This window comes from Erigeron canadensis, chromosome 4, assembly GCF_010389155.1.
Source record: "Erigeron canadensis isolate Cc75 chromosome 4, C_canadensis_v1, whole genome shotgun sequence".
In the NCBI taxonomy this organism is placed as follows: domain Eukaryota; kingdom Viridiplantae; phylum Streptophyta; class Magnoliopsida; order Asterales; family Asteraceae; genus Erigeron; species Erigeron canadensis.
The window spans coordinates 18,300,673-18,316,645 of record NC_057764.1 but is presented as its reverse complement, the minus strand read 5'-3'; the positions used below and the strand labels follow the sequence as shown (position 1 = coordinate 18,316,645).

Below are 15,973 nucleotides of genomic sequence, written 5' to 3'. Positions count from 1 at the left end.
GGAAATGATCTGGTGTGGCTCCTGTTCGTTCGTTATGTTTTTGAGGGTTTTAGGTTTGTATTTATAGGTTTCGAACGCAAACCTTAGCTGACGGCACATCCAGCGGCGCTGGCAAAAGTCCCAGTGGCGCTGGTTGGCTCCCAGCTCCGCTGGTGGAAGTCCCAGCTCCGCTGGTGAACTCCCAGAGGCGCTCGTGATGTTCCAGCGCCGCTCATGAGCTTCAGGATGACTTCCAGCGGCGCCAGTGTGAAATGAGCGGCGCTGGAGGCTTCAGGTCCAACACGAAAGTTGTAGATCTTTCTCCCGCCTTTCCGTGGATAGCTTGCTCGTCTGAAACGGAGTCCGTATGAAGAAGTTATGCCTGAAATACTAACACATGGTTGTATGCTACATGTCTGCCTCAAACTCTTCATGTTCCGCTTGCTAGTCTTCATCCAAATGTCTTGTGTCTTCATAGGCTTCCTCCTTGAGTCACTTGATGTCATTTACCTTCTCTCGCATCTTTCGTGAATCTGCACAAACACATCATTCATTAAGTACCACTAGTTCCGGAATAATAACTTATTTAAGCATAGAAATGAAGCCTTTCTTTAGGGGTTTTTATCACAAAATGGACGCTCATCATTTTCCCCATAGCAAACTTGACTCATTTCATCATTAAATGTTCAAACCCTCTTTTGACCTTGTAAAGTCAAATAATCCTTAATTTTGACATTTAACACTATTTTGGCCAAAAATCTCTTAGGCCTGACTTAAAACATGCTTATAAACTTGAAATGAACAAGTAAAAATAAGTTTAGCTTACCAAAACTTGCTTCCATGTGTTTGACCCGATTTTGAACTAAAGGAAGGAATTTCTTGCACTAGAAACTTCAATTTTGTGATATGATGTTTAAGATGATGCTTAATCTTGCACTAATCCAACTTAAACAACAATACTGATGGGTGAATTTAGAGAGAGATAGAGAGATATGTTCTTGTATTTAATTTAGAGAGAGAAATGGTGATTGGTTGGATGGGGAATGGATAGGATTGGGTTGGGATAAGGTTGGGTCCTTAGTTGGGTCATGGGTTGGGAAAATGGGTTGTGGGTTGACTTGTCACATTTACTAGCTTATCTAATCGTCATCTCGTATCATTTAGTATCATGCTACTAATAAGTTGTAACACCCAACAAGGTGGAATCATGGGGTATCACAAGAAAAGCACAACACGACATGGAAATTATGTAAAGTGAATCTAAATGCATAAAAAGGATCAAGTAATCCATACGAACCATTCAGTAATGCAAGTAACCGGATCACATATAAGGATAACCCTTATTCAGGAAATAACGAATCATGGATCCAAGAAGTCCAAGTCCAAGGTCAATTCTAGCATAATCAAGTAATCAATCATCCAGTACGTCTTTGATCTAACCTATCACCTGAAAAGTGTACTAAAATGGGTCAACATAGAGTTGGTGAGTTCGTAGGGGTAAGTAATAGGAAATAAGTGTCGGGATAACAACCGTTAATGATATACGAGGATTAATATACCTAATCACGTCCCAAGGAAACCCTAAAAGGTTTCACGTTATCACAAATCAATACAAGTCAACATTTACGTTCAATCATAGTTATAATGGCACGACTTACATAATAAATAATGTGCGATAAACCGGCACGACTTACATGATGAACAATGTGTGAAAAACGTTCCTGGCACGACTTACATAATAAATAATGCGTGATAAACCGGCACAACTTAAATGATAAATAATGCGTGAAATACGTTTCAACTAAGCATTCATATACAATATACACGTTAAACAATATCATTAACAACAACGTTATGCCACAAATCATGGACTTATCGTTATGCCATCAACATGGACTTAATCGTTATAACAAATCACAAATCTATAATACGTTATGGGGGAAAATATTATCATGCAAGATCCTATGTCCCGTTCTATATCGAAACGTTTTCCATCAACCAATAACACAGTGCACATACACTTCATACGATTCTAGTTTCAAGGAGTCATCGATGCTTATATATAGGGTCACCCGCAGCCTTCCCACCACATCTACTACTCATTGAAAGTATAACTGTCTTCCATGTATGTACAACTATCCAAACCACAACGTGTATTCATAAACGAAGCTTAATTAATCGACCAACAAGTCAATACGTTAATCAAACAATCAATCAATCAATCGATCAATCAACAGTTAAACAAGCACGTACAGCCTGAATCTCAATTGAGTAGGGAGGGTTACGAAACTCACCTTAGCCTCTAGAAATTGCTAGAAAAAGATTAAGCGGGTGAGCGGGGAACACAACTATCACAAACCTATTACGTCAACATCATAGCATCACAAGGTATCCTAAATGATAAGGTCTAACTAGTTATACGATGCCACAATCCCTGAAGGTACATTAGAATTGATTCTAGAATGTAGGATACAAAGGGATAGTTTTGGTCAAATACGTTTTAATGACTTAGCACCAAAATCGACATAAAAATCAAAGTTTTTAGATTTGAGTTTAAACAATTTTGTTGACCTTAGAATGGTGTTATAAGACTTCCCTTGAAGTTACAAGTCGATTAAATGAAGAACGAAGCGGGAAGTGACAAAGTAGCCGGTGAGGTCAGTGGAGCACGAATCTTGGACAAGGGCAAAGGCCGTGCTCCCAGAGACGGGCATAAACCCTAATTTTCAACCAAAACTTCATTTTGACATCATAATCGACTTGAAGGAACATCAAGACTCGTTTTGGAACAAAATTACACTTAAACAAACATAACCCACTTCATTTCCACAACCCATAACATCATTTTTATGTCTAATTCGGTTTTGACCCAAATCATTTATCTTAGAACCCTAATTTTGATTCAAACCGTTTTTGACCCGAATTCAACCAAGAACTCGTAATATTCGACTAGGAAACATGTTTAGAGACATAAAATGGAGAGATGTAGTTAGGTTTCACTTACCAAAACACCTCAAGACTTCAAATTCGGTTTTGGAGTTTTTGAAGAAGAATGAGCACCAAAAATACCCAAAATTCATACACCAAGATGATTATCATTATGATTATTATTAGTTCTTGTTAATTTAATCACAACAATAGGAAATCCAAGAATTTGTTATGTATTTATGAAGAATTTTAGATGATAGATAGAAAAGAGGAGGATGGAGTAAATGGGGAAGAGAATGAGATGAAATTTGGTAAAGTGAAAATGAATGGATGGGTGAGTGTGTGTAGATTGGGGGCCGGCCTAGGGAGTCCATTTTTGGGCTCCCGCTCCGCTAATACCGAAAAATAGCTAAACGTTAACCACTTAAACGCTAAAACGAACCTGTTTCCCCATTTAACTCAACGTTATGTTGAAACACATCAAAACGTTCCATAAGTCATATAAATTCACGAAACCGTTCACATTTTACCACGTTTATTTACAAGTCAAATAAGGTCAAAAGTCACGAATGTTACATAAGTGGCCAATCGACCCGTTCAACACATATCACGTCATAAAAAAGCTTTCCATTATGATACTAGTTATAGTTGTTAGTCAATTAAATTATATATAAACTCAAACAGGTTAAAATTGTGGATGTTACATCTAGCGAGTCGACTCGTTTTATGTGTAAATCGACTCGACTCGTAAAAGTTTAACCACTATTATTATGTATACTAAGTACACAAATACTTGAAGGAAACTGTGGGTTATGGTTTAGTCCACACCGGCAATCTAAGGTTGTATTGAGGCAAGTTGAATTATTGATCATGAAGATGATGCATTCACAAGTAGTTGGATTTTCTCTACTTGATCTAGATGAGTTATCTTAGATCAAAGATCAAAAGTTGAAGTATTAACATTAGAGTTTTGAAATTTCTTCTTGTCCTATAAAAGTGGAGTGGTTAAGATGTCCGGCTAAATTTAACTTTATTTCCAAATGTAGTGGCATTGTTTTTGACCATCGTGATAGTGTGGATACATTATCAATTATGTACAATTGGGATAACATTGGTAAGTCATGAAATATTAGATTGATGAATATTCAATCAGTAAATAATGGAGTGATCACCGACATTTTGTTACAATTGAATAAGTAATTAGTGGATATATTTTTAAAATGATTCCTAAGAAATCTGATTCACAAGGGATAGAATTAAAGTCCAATTCAATATTTGATGGCAATTCTCTTTTAGTTAAGGCTAAAAGCAAAATTCAATGGCCCACAGTTACTTGGAACACATGTTATACATAATCACAATATGTGTTCAAACATGCAATTAGCATCAAAGGTTGAAATATATCTTCTTGATGGTTCTTTTAAAAGATTGTAAATGTGGGTGCAAGATTAAAATTCCACCTAAAGTAGTATAAAGTTTTGCCGTTTCAAGAAGCTTGAACTTGGCTTTGTATAAACTCATGAATGGATATGGACACATGGTTTCTAGGAGCGTCAAGTATGAACAAAAGAATTTTGTAATATCTTGTGTGAACATTGTCTTCATGTAGAAAAACCCCGATTCTCAGACATTGGGAACGTGTAATGTACTAAGTAAAAATTCATTAGACTTGACATTTTCATTATTCTCGAATTTGTTTTCAGTCATTTAGTGTGATTGTGATTTACTCAAGGCAAAGGTATATCAAGTTAAGCCTTATTACGAGGTAGGAGACTGCGAAGTACATGATTGTTCAAGTTAACTATAATCTATAAGTTGAAATATGTGTTTATGCTAACAAACTTTAACTTATTAATTAGCATTCACTTTTCAACTAAAAAGAATATTTGATGTTTTTTTCACTAATAAAAGAGGTAACTCACAAGTGATATTTCATAGGTTAGATGCTTATAAGTTAATTTTTCATGAATTTATCCATGAGTAAAGGTAGGATGATTTGTTGTAAGAGTAGTAGTAAAATTATTATTTTTTTAAGAGATATTATCTTACTCTTACTCCTAAATGATACAAATGCCTGAGAAATCCAAGACTTTCGAAAACCACCTATTAATCTACCTGACAAATGTAGGAAGTGAGGCTCGAACTCAGATGATCCATAAGCCACCAACCCAATTGATAAGGAGTAGTAGTAGAATTGCCGTTCAAAAACAAATCATCAGCCGAAATCCCTTACGAGCTGAGAATCTTAGAATCAATGTAAAGATAGTAAAAACAAGAATAACAAAATCAATGGCCGGCTGTAAATTCTCTGGTTACAATGTAAAGCATGGCTCATCTAAATAAATATTACAATAATTAATCCTGATGCTTCACTATAAATGTGAAAGTTAAGAGCCAAAATATATCAAGTTCATATCTCGATATCATCTTTCTACTCCAAGAAAAAGCAGAGAAACTTAAGATAATGGCCAAGAACGCTTCCATGTTTGTGACAATTTCCATGATTCTCACACTTTTCCTGTTGCTTATTGTTGTCACAGAAAGCAGAGTGATCTCAGTCAGTAAGTCATTCAAGTTCCTTTCTTTTAAGCCTTTTGATGGTTCATAACATTAGAAACTAACTTTTATGTTATAATGGAATTATCAATCTACGTGTAGATGGCCGCTTTAAGGCGAATGATATTGTGTGCAATGCCGTTTATAGTGTGGAAGATGGCGATGATTGCACCACCATTAGCGAGGGGTTTAATTTGAGTTTAGACTCGTTTTTGGCAATCAACCCAAACATCAACTGTGCACTGATTTTTGTTGGTGAATGGGTGTGTGTGGATGGGACTCCAAGTAAGTGATGAATCTTGAAGATATGTCGAAATCACGAATAAATTAAGGGCTAGAAAGATTTCAATGATATCTACCTAGCTTAATTAACTTTCCAATTATTATTGTATTGTGTTTCAGAATGTGAAACACTTGAATCATTAGATTGATGATTCATTGTTCATGTTTATAATAATTAAGTTTTATTTCAACTTTCTAAAATTCCCTGTCTTGCCATAGCTATGTCTGTACTTAATGTATTGTTAAAGATAATGTGAAACCATAAAACTACCAGCAAGCTATATTAAAAAAAATAATAATAAAAGACAAGAAAATAAAAGAGCAATCATGGATTCATGGCACCAATGATGACAATCTTTAAAACAAATAGAGTATTTTGTCTATTCATACCATAGATGGGTGTTTCCATGCTAGGTAAAACTATACGAATCAATCCCTTGTCATGCTAAAACTATAATTGGTACGAAAACATTGATTACAACTCGAACAACAATCACAACAACAAGCACTGAGGTGAATAACCTGGACATTTTAATGTGAAAGGAAAACGACGACCATCGGAAGGAAGTTTATCTTTCACCATCTCAAAAAAAGCATATGACTTGTTTTAGAGGGGAAAAATGGTTGGAAAATTAGTAGATGACTTTTCACACAAGTGATATTTCATGGTTTAGATTCCAGATTTAATACTTCACATGTATAAAATTAAGATAATTTGTTGTAAGAGTAGTAGTAGAATTTATTTTTTTTAGAAAGACATATTACGAATTTCTAAGATGCAACCAAGAAATTAAAAAAAAAAAACCCTATTAATCCACCCCACAAATATGGGAGATATTCAAACCAGAAGGATCCATTGGCCACCAACCCCATAGAGTAGAAGTAGAATTGTCGGTCAAAAATAAACCATTAGCCAAACTCCCTTACGAGTTAAGAATCAATGAAAAGATAGTAAAAACAAGTATAACAAAATCAATGGCCGGCTTTAAATTCTCTGGTTACAATGTTAAGCTTGGCTCATCTAAAGAAATATTACAATAATTTATCCTCATGTTTCACTATAAATGGGAAAGTTAAGGACCAAAATATTTCAAGTTTGTATCTCAACATATCATCTTTCTACTCCAAGAAAAAACATAGAAACATAAGATAATGGCCAAGAACGCTTCCATGTTTGTGACAACTTTCATGATTCTCTCACTTTTCCTGTTGTTTATTGTTGTCACAGAAAGCAGAGTGACCTCAATCAGTAAGTCATTCAAATTCGTTTCTTATTAAGCCTTTTGATGGTTCATAACATTAGAAACTAACTTTTTATGTTAATTATGAACCTACGTACAGATGGTCGCTTTAAGGCAAATGACGTTGTGTGCAATTCCATTTATAGCGTGGAAACTGGCGATGATTGCACCATCATTAGCGAGGGGTTTGATCTGAGTTTAGACTCGTTTTTGGCAATTAACCCCAACATCAATTGTGCGACGCTTTTTGTTGGTCAATGGGTGTGTGTGGATGGAACTCCAAGTAAGTGATGAATCTTGAAGAAACGTCAAAATCACGAATAAATTAAGGTCTAGAAAGATTTCAATGATATCTAGCTAGCTTCATTTTCCAATTATTATTGTATTGTATTTCAGAATGTGGAACACTTGAATCATTAGATTGGTGATTCTTTGTTCATGTTTATAATAAATTTTATTTCGAGTTTCTAAAATTCCCTCTCTTGCCATAGCTATGTCACTTAATGTGGTGTTAAAAATAATGTGAAAGATAATGTGAAACCATAAAAATACCAGCAAACTATATTAAAAAAAAAAAAAAAAAAAAAAAGTGAAGACAGAATATAAAAATAGCAATCATGGATTCATGGCCCGAATTATGATGACAATCTTAACAAAAAAAAAAAAAAAGAAGAAGATTTGTCTATTCAACCCATAGATGGGCGTTTCTTCTCATCCCATAAAACTTTCAATTATGAAGGATCTTGGTACAACTTAACCTTTTTCTCGTCAAACAAACTCGCAGGATATCTTAATCGGGACAAAATTTTTTGACAACAATAACTCGAACAACGTACAATCACTGAGGTGAATAACCTAGACATTGCAATGTCTAGTTTGGAAAAAGCATATATATGACGTGGCATATGCCTTCACTACGTACGCCATTGTGTACATCTAGGCTATAGGTTTCAACTTTCAAGGGCTATTATGTCGATGTTTAGCCTATATATTATAATCCTCAACGTTCAGATCAACGAAATCCACCCTGATTGTGGCCTAATATTAATAAATCTTTGACATGGGCAAACCATGAAAGAAATAATAGGTATGATTTATAAAACTATGGAAATTCTAAAGCTTACAAAGTGTAGAACTAAATTCCATTTAAGATATTGTAGCCAATAAATCCACTCAATTGTATGGATTCATCTATTTAAGATTTAGTATCTTTGATTGTGGCGGCAAGATGGAATAAGTCGCATCACAACAATGACCGTATACAAGTATCTCATATTCTCATATTACAAAATACAAATACAATTACAATGTGATAGGCTTTGGCTTTCACTCTCTATCATCTTAAAACTAACGACACATTTAAGTTTACACTTCAAATCTTTTGCTATAAATACAAGCCTTCGAACTTAGATCATGTATCACAAGTAAACTACCATCTTTGTGGTCGAAAAAGAACAACAGGTAACAAATCATGGCTTCCAGGTTTGTGAGGATAGCCGCGACACTCTCGCTTTGCCTAATGCTTGTTGTATTGGCAGAAAGTAGGTCAACACTGATTGGTAAGTCATTCGAATTCATGGTTTTATAAAAGCTTTTGATGGTTGGGTTTATACCAAATTCAGAACCTATTTCTTAACGTATTGTGTGTGACAGTCTCCATTTTCTGACCAACAGGTTTTCAGCAGCCAGATTTGGCTGTTACATGTAAGCAAGTAATTGGTGCAAAAAGCGGAGATGATTGTACCTCCATTAGCGAAACATTCAAGTTGGATTTGGCGTCATTTTTGGCTATAAACCCAAACATCGAGTGTGTTTCGATTTTTGTGGGTCAATGGGTCTGTGTTGGTGGAAGTGTGGCCAAATGATTATCCAGCAAAAACAGTAATCTTCAACGAATGGTCAAAAGTATCCAAACAAATAACGAGCTAGATATCCTTAAATCAGCTCCTGTTTATGTTGAGATTTCACTTTTACATGTAACCACAAATCAATCTAAGACCCCAATTCTTGGCTTAAGAATCTGTGCTCAAATCTGTTGTATTTAACAACTTATCATGTATGTTTGGGAATAGGTTGAAACTAGTTCAAGTTTGATAAAATCAAATTGGGTTTGGGATGACCAAAATAGCTTGCTTGACAAATTTTATACAAGTTACAAAGGTTAAACACTTGAACGATCCTAAAAGATAACCGGATTATTGAATAGAATAGTTCAGAAGATTTTTATACTTCGACAGATATTATATATTGAAATAACACTTTGGGAAAAGTTACACAACCCGTTAAAGATAAGATCAAATTGACATTCAAAAGTAAATAGGTCGCAGCTGGCTCCACTGCTTTCTTAGTTTAAGATGCTTTGTGCTAACTTCATAGAGTCAATCTTCTTCTAATAAAGTTTACACAAAAGCAGCACAGAAAAGAAAACATAAACACGAAATCTTAGATTTAATGATGCAGAAACAGATGGGTGCAAGTCTTGACGGCACCTTTGTTCAGTCTTGACTTGTACCGCATACAAGCATCTAGCAACAAGTGGAATGTCTAGTAATGTACGATAATTTACCTCTCAAGTTACAGATACAACTCACGAAAGCTTTTTACATTGAAAACATGATACACAATTGTCTTCTGCCCAACTCTTTTGTGCACGGATTAATTTTCTGAGGCATAGAATGATACAAAATGAACTTAAAAGATCGGTTGTATGATTGATGAAAGAACCAACCTTTGTTGTTATTAAACAGAGTCCACGCCTTCAACTTGTTGTCGAGCCAGGTATCTCTCTCTTCTCTCTTTCTACAAGGACCAAGAAAAATAGAAAAGGGCACATTAACAAAATCTTACATTGTTTCATTAAATTTACATTTACTTGTATTATTATTATTATTATTATTATTATTATTAATATTAATTTATTAAATTATATTATATTATACATAAATCATAACTTATCTTATAGTGTATTACAATTTCAAATAAGGACAATGACCGGAACCCAATTCCTTCATCCCTTGATAGAAATATTACTCGTTTACAACCAGAACACATTACATAACCACCTGACCTGTTCAACTTTCCAATCACCCCTTGATTCAATTATCAAGCTTCAATTGAATAGTGATTCATGCATGCTGGCTGCCTGATAGGCTACATGTTTTTTATTTTCTTTTGGTATTTTTTTGTGTGGTTTTTTTTCTTCTTTGATATCTTTTTTTTTCTCTTTTAGTGATTTTTTCTTCCTTTTTTGGGTTCATTTTTTAAAAAAGCGGGGATTCTGTGTTTGTTCATACTACTTAATATCTTCGTCTAAATATCCACATCTAAGATATAGAGTCAAAAATCTTGATGTGCCATTCGTCTACCAGTATGGTCAGCTATTTTCCTTGTTCTACAAAATGGTATTCTAGAACATGTATCATATTATGAGAAGTTAAATGAAATGTGATCTCACCCATTCATCTATGACAAGGCCTTCACCGACAATCTTTGTCCCAATTTCCTCTGGAGGTTTCTTGCGAGATTCAAGAGCAGCCTCTGCCTCAGCTAACCGCAGCTTCAGTTTTTCGAGTGCCTTGAAACATATGATAAATACGTTTCAGCAATTTCAAGAAAAGAACACTATAAAATTTTTAAGCATTAACCAAATGACAAAATGAGTGAGGTTCTGCTTATGACATGTATTGTTGGGCCAAAGGCTTTTCACTACAGCAATTACCTTTACATGGATTTTAATATAAATTTAACATTAACCAGATGACAAGACATGTGAGGTTCTAAAGAAACATCAGCTTTTAAACCATGATGCACTTGCGGGCTGAGGTAACAGTTTTCAAGCCCCCTTGTTGATAATTTAACGTTCTTTCATTTTCTGCAGTACAGACTTCTGAATTCATACCCAGCTATTATGTCAATAAGTATAGGTATGGGATAACAAATCTTGAAGGTTAAAATAAATGCTTTCTTTCTACCAGTGACACGTGGACAAGTAAGTAATTATGGCTGTTAACTAAAAAGGAAGTCTTTAGAGCTGATTAAAATCTTCATATGCTGAGAGAGAGGGGAAAAAAAGAGGTGCTTTTGTTTTTGTTGCCAGCGTTGACCCGATTTTGTCCCATACTCCTACCTGCTGACCCACCCATTTGCCACCAAATAGTACACTAATAAGATAATGCATCAAAATTTAAACTTACTGGGCTAGGATGTTCCACATCTAGAAAAACAACCTGCAATATCTGTTCCACTGCCACTTGATCTTTCTGCTCATCAAACTGAATCAAGAGAATAAAATCGACTAAGTGGCCAATCGATCAGACAGTGTAAACCATAATGAAAGATCTTTTTGAGAGCAGTTATGATATGTCTGATGCATTCTGAACCATATATTGAAGACATTAGTCCCTACTTCTTTAAAGCTAAATCATGTTTATGACTTTATGTTTTGATACATTTGTAGTTTTGGTTTATAATCAATTGTAAATACCACAAGATAACATCATATATAATAAGACGAAAAAAAATTATACTCAAGATGTTTGTATCTGAATATTAATGAGTCAGGTATAAAAAGGAAGTACAAGGAAGTCTACAACTCACTAGCTCAGGTACGTAGTCCATCATCCCTTTTACTTTCAGACTCATGATCTTGAATTTCACTTTCCTCTTTTGATCCGCAGGTCTTTCATTGTTCTCTGGAGGCTCCACAAACTTGAAAACTATCAAAACCATCAAAAGGTACAAAAATGAATCTCGTAAACAAAAATCATATGAATGTGTAAAATAAACCAACGAAAAAAATCAGAATGTTCAATACTTAAAACTAAAGCAAGTATACAAAGTTATTACCAGTAGCAATAATGGTCTCGCCAGGAGCAAGAATAGCACCAGGAGGACGCATGAAGCAACTTTTTGGAGCAGTTGTTTGAAACTGTGGCAATGCAAGAAAACGACATTTATCAAAAGGAAGCAATGAAGTTAAAGTTGATATTGAGTTAAAAGTAAAGTCCATGTAGCAAGTAAAAGTAGGACATTATAGTTTTACAGAGAATACATCAATATACAAAACTATTCGCAGGTCTAAAAAAGTTTATGATCTTACCTTGAAAGCTACATGAGACTTGCTCGTGTTCTTTATTTTGATAGCACTCTGGACTTGCTTCCCAGGTTCATCTATAAAGTTATGATAATAACATATAATTTTATGTTATAACTTATAAACCACATGTATAAAAGGGGAAAAAGGTAAAATGTTCAAATTATCATGTACTTTACATAGAATGTACCAAATAACTAACTAGCATTCTAAAGTACAATACCTAATAACAACCTTGCATTCTAAAGTATGATGAATAATACACAAAAATAAAATAAAATACAATTAAAAAAATATTAAGAATAAAAGTAGAGTGAATATAAAATAGATATACAATAGATAAAAACACCATAAATAAGCTCATATCATAAAAAATAATGCTACTTTGATGTTACACACAGTCACATTGATTCTTTCTAGCATTGTCAAAATAACTTTTCAATAACTGGAAGATAATTCTATCAGAATAGTACTTTGCATAATTGAAACTTAAATATATTCGTTACATATTTGAAGTTCATTCCTGAAATGAAAATACAACATGAACCACATGCATATCTAAAGAAATATCTTCAGCCCTAATCTTGTGTGATTGTAAACTCCAACTCTATTTCTAATTTTGCAGTACCTTGACGTATTACAACTGACTACAATACAAGTTTGTCACATGATTTCTTTGATTCGTACAAACTATCCTAAAGTAAGAGTGAACAATAGCTTTTATAACTGTTTTTTTCTAAGGATAAAACAACCTATAAAAGTTAAATAAACCTATTTAAGGAATATTGCTAACTTGCACCTATAAATTAAAATAATTTATAGCTTTATAACTGTTCTTTTTTAAGGATAAATCAACCTTTTTGTTACACAGTTCGTCCCACAATTAACTATCAACAGAGACGTAAGTGATATTAAGACACAACTAGGATAGCTAAGCTCAAGGAGATGTATTGCTTCTCAATCCATATTAAAGACTCTGAGCCAGTATTCACTCAACTGCCAATAGAGATCAATCAAAGGCTTTGCATTATCTTCTACTTGATACTGTCAAAATATGCTGGTCTTCAGTTTCAATTAGAATAAAACTTCAATCAATTAAGGGATTCCTGAGTTCGAGTTAGTTATGTTCAACTTTATGTTGCCATACTTATAAATGGTTACAAAACAGAAATATAGAATGTAGTCCATACACCCGAAGGAACTTGAAATAATTTGACTCCTGAAATATACTAAGAACCCTAAATAGCATTCTATCATAGCATTATACAGGCAGAAGTATGTTAAGCCATCCCTTGGTTTTCAAACTAAACTCAATCTTGTTGACAAAAGCCAATACCACATATATTTTGTAATCATGACGATATGGTCAAATTGATAAATTGACTTGAACGTTTTCCATTTAAAAATGTTTATGATTATATCGAAGATTAGAAGCAAAAGGACTTACTTTTCGGGTTCTCATTTTTTGATGGGAAAAGGACCGATACATATTAATACATACCTTTTACTCTATGTAAATATTCCATTTCTCTACTTTGACTTTTATATATTAGGAAACCGTTATTCTTTAAGGGTTTTCTCTAAACAATAATCAACTTATTCAATCTCCGAAGACTATAAGAAAAACCCATAAGTCAGAATATTCAATATTCATTGGATGCAGTCACATAATCACATGCTTAGCTATATGTAAATCTCGACTATTAGTAAATGTGGTAAAAGCCCACATTCTTATAACCACCAAGCTTGCTCCAAGAAAACATCCACAACCAAACAACTCGGCCTAAACCTGGGCGCATAGAAAATCACCTTTAATCTTGAAACTGTTTGTTTCTAATATTATAGTTCCTTAGTGGAATTGTTACGAGTAGAAACTAAACTTTTCAGATGCCACTATCTATAAGTAACACCACCATGGGTCAGTAGCTATTAAGCAAATGGAAAACCCAAAACTTGTTTCGCTCATACTTCATACTTGTTATGTAGAGCTAAGCCAAGAAAGGTTATTTTCACAATTCTTATTTTGAATCCAACTCCATGTAATAGTAGTGAAGTGGTGGGGGACATGCAGCATAAATGTGTAGGGCATGATTACAAATCCCTAATCAATGTCACTTCAACCATATGGTTACTTGGTTTACCTTCGTGGGGAATGTAAATGGGTTATCCCTTTCTTTTTATAATTAAGTTCCACATAAATTTATCATGAATATAAATAACCTATTTACATTGATCCCAATGGAATAAGGGTGTATCATGAATATAAATAACCTATTTAAAAGGGTGTGGTGTTGGCATTGCGTGTGGGCCGAAGCATGGGTTACACCCAACCCATGCGAGAATACCGCCGCCTTCAACATGGGTTGGGCGTGGGTTGATGTTTCTTGGGTTCGGAACTAGCAACAGTTTGGAAAGAGTTTTGTGATCATGGAACAATTAATGGCTTGAAACAAAAACCTTTGACCGTTGATCACTAAAACAAAGTGCAAATTTTTATTTTATAAAAATTAAGTAAATGTAGTGTCAAGTGTGGGTTGGTCATGCCAACAAAATTTTGGGGAAATGGGTTTAGAAAAATAAAAATTGAGATGTCGTAAGGGGATTGGCTGAAAGAAATTGGTTTAGTCGTGTGGTATGAGTTCCATTGCCATCTCCCTAAAGAATAATTCCGAAAAAGGTAATATATATACATAAATTTCCTAATAAGGGATTAAGGGGAACATAAAATGTTTTTAACAAAGAAAAAAAGATTAGAAGTTCAACTTTTGTTAGAAAAAGTAACATAACTTCAACAGCTTTTTATAAAACTTAGCATAATATCAAAATGTTTTAATAAATGAAAACAAACCATCCAAAATTTTCTAGTAACTAAAATGGTAATATAAATTTATAAATTTATGCTCCTTTATTTGTTCAAACATAATATATTCCTCTACATATAAAACCTATGTAAAAATGCTACTCTTTTTTCATAAAATTCCTCTTAAAATAATTCAAACAGCTAGATTTCAATAATTAAAAATTAACAATTGCTAAAAAAAACACTCACAAATAATACAAAAAAAACAGCTAGATTTCAATATTAAGGAATTAAATAAACAAGTTATCAAAACAGATCTCATGAAATGAAATTAATCAAGTACCAACCAAACAATAAAAGAATCAGTAATTAATCAGCAGTAAATAAAAAAAATAGAAGTAAAAACAGTGGATTAGACTTAAAACATACATGGAAAATAAAGCTTATTTCGTGGATCAAGGCGTAAACGACGTCGTGTAGGAAGAAGAGATCTAGCAACAGATGAAACCGAGGAAGAAGTGCTATTATTATTATTATTAATATTATGATTATTTTGAGAATTCATATGATAGTTGTTGTTATTGGGTCCTTCAATTTGATATAATGAAGAAGATGAAGAAGAAGTTGTGTGTGTATTATTATTATTAGTAGTATTTGTTGTACGGAAAGGAATCTTAAATAAGCCCCATACTTTGCTATTGTTGCCGGTGGTGGATGTGTTGGTGGTGTCTGACGACGGAGGTGGTGGTGTATCGTCAACGATGGCCATTTTTTTCTTATATGAGATAAGCGTGTTTTTAGTCGTCGTCAAGACAGACACAGATGTATTTATATAAGTAATAAAAGAAAAAATAAGAGAAAATATATGAATCTTTTGATATTGTCTGATATTTTTGGTTTGTACCCCTATGGTTTTTATTTGTATGTATAATTGGATAATTTTGCTTTATGTTTAATGTTTGATAATCTATACATCATTAATTTTTACAATACAAATTGCTACTGTACACTATCCAATTTTTTTTGAAATGTGGTAATCTACAATACAATGACAAGAATGCCAGCAGGACTGCAAGACCTAATCCTTAAGCAGGG

General features: G+C 33.7%; 1 protein-coding gene across 1 annotated transcript; it reads right to left on the bottom strand.

Moving 5' to 3' along the window:
* Nucleotides 1–9,403: 9,403 nt before the first annotated feature.
* On the bottom strand, nt 9,404–15,704 carry LOC122596527 (vesicle-associated protein 4-2-like). The gene is made up of 7 exons (XM_043769124.1): nt 15,308–15,704; nt 12,085–12,155; nt 11,832–11,913; nt 11,583–11,701; nt 11,180–11,257; nt 10,441–10,560; nt 9,404–9,785 (listed from the first exon to the last, which is right to left on the bottom strand). Exons 1-7 carry the CDS (start codon nt 15,645–15,647, stop codon nt 9,726–9,728), a joined length of 870 nt encoding a protein of 289 aa, XP_043625059.1. The 5' UTR covers nt 15,648–15,704; the 3' UTR covers nt 9,404–9,725.
* Nucleotides 15,705–15,973: the final 269 nt, after the last annotated feature.

Excerpts from the sequence above, each read along its gene's own strand:
- LOC122596527 (XM_043769124.1), bottom strand. The coding sequence starts at position 15,647 with ATGGCCATCGTTGACGATACACCACCACCTCCGTCGTCAGACACCACC. Across the intron at positions 11,702-11,831 it reads CGAGACCATTATTGCTACTG|TTTTCAAGTTTGTGGAGCCT; the intron begins GTAATAACTTTG and ends TGGTTTTGATAG. Across the intron at positions 10,561-11,179 it reads ATGTGGAACATCCTAGCCCA|GCACTCGAAAAACTGAAGCT; the intron begins GTAAGTTTAAAT and ends ATATGTTTCAAG.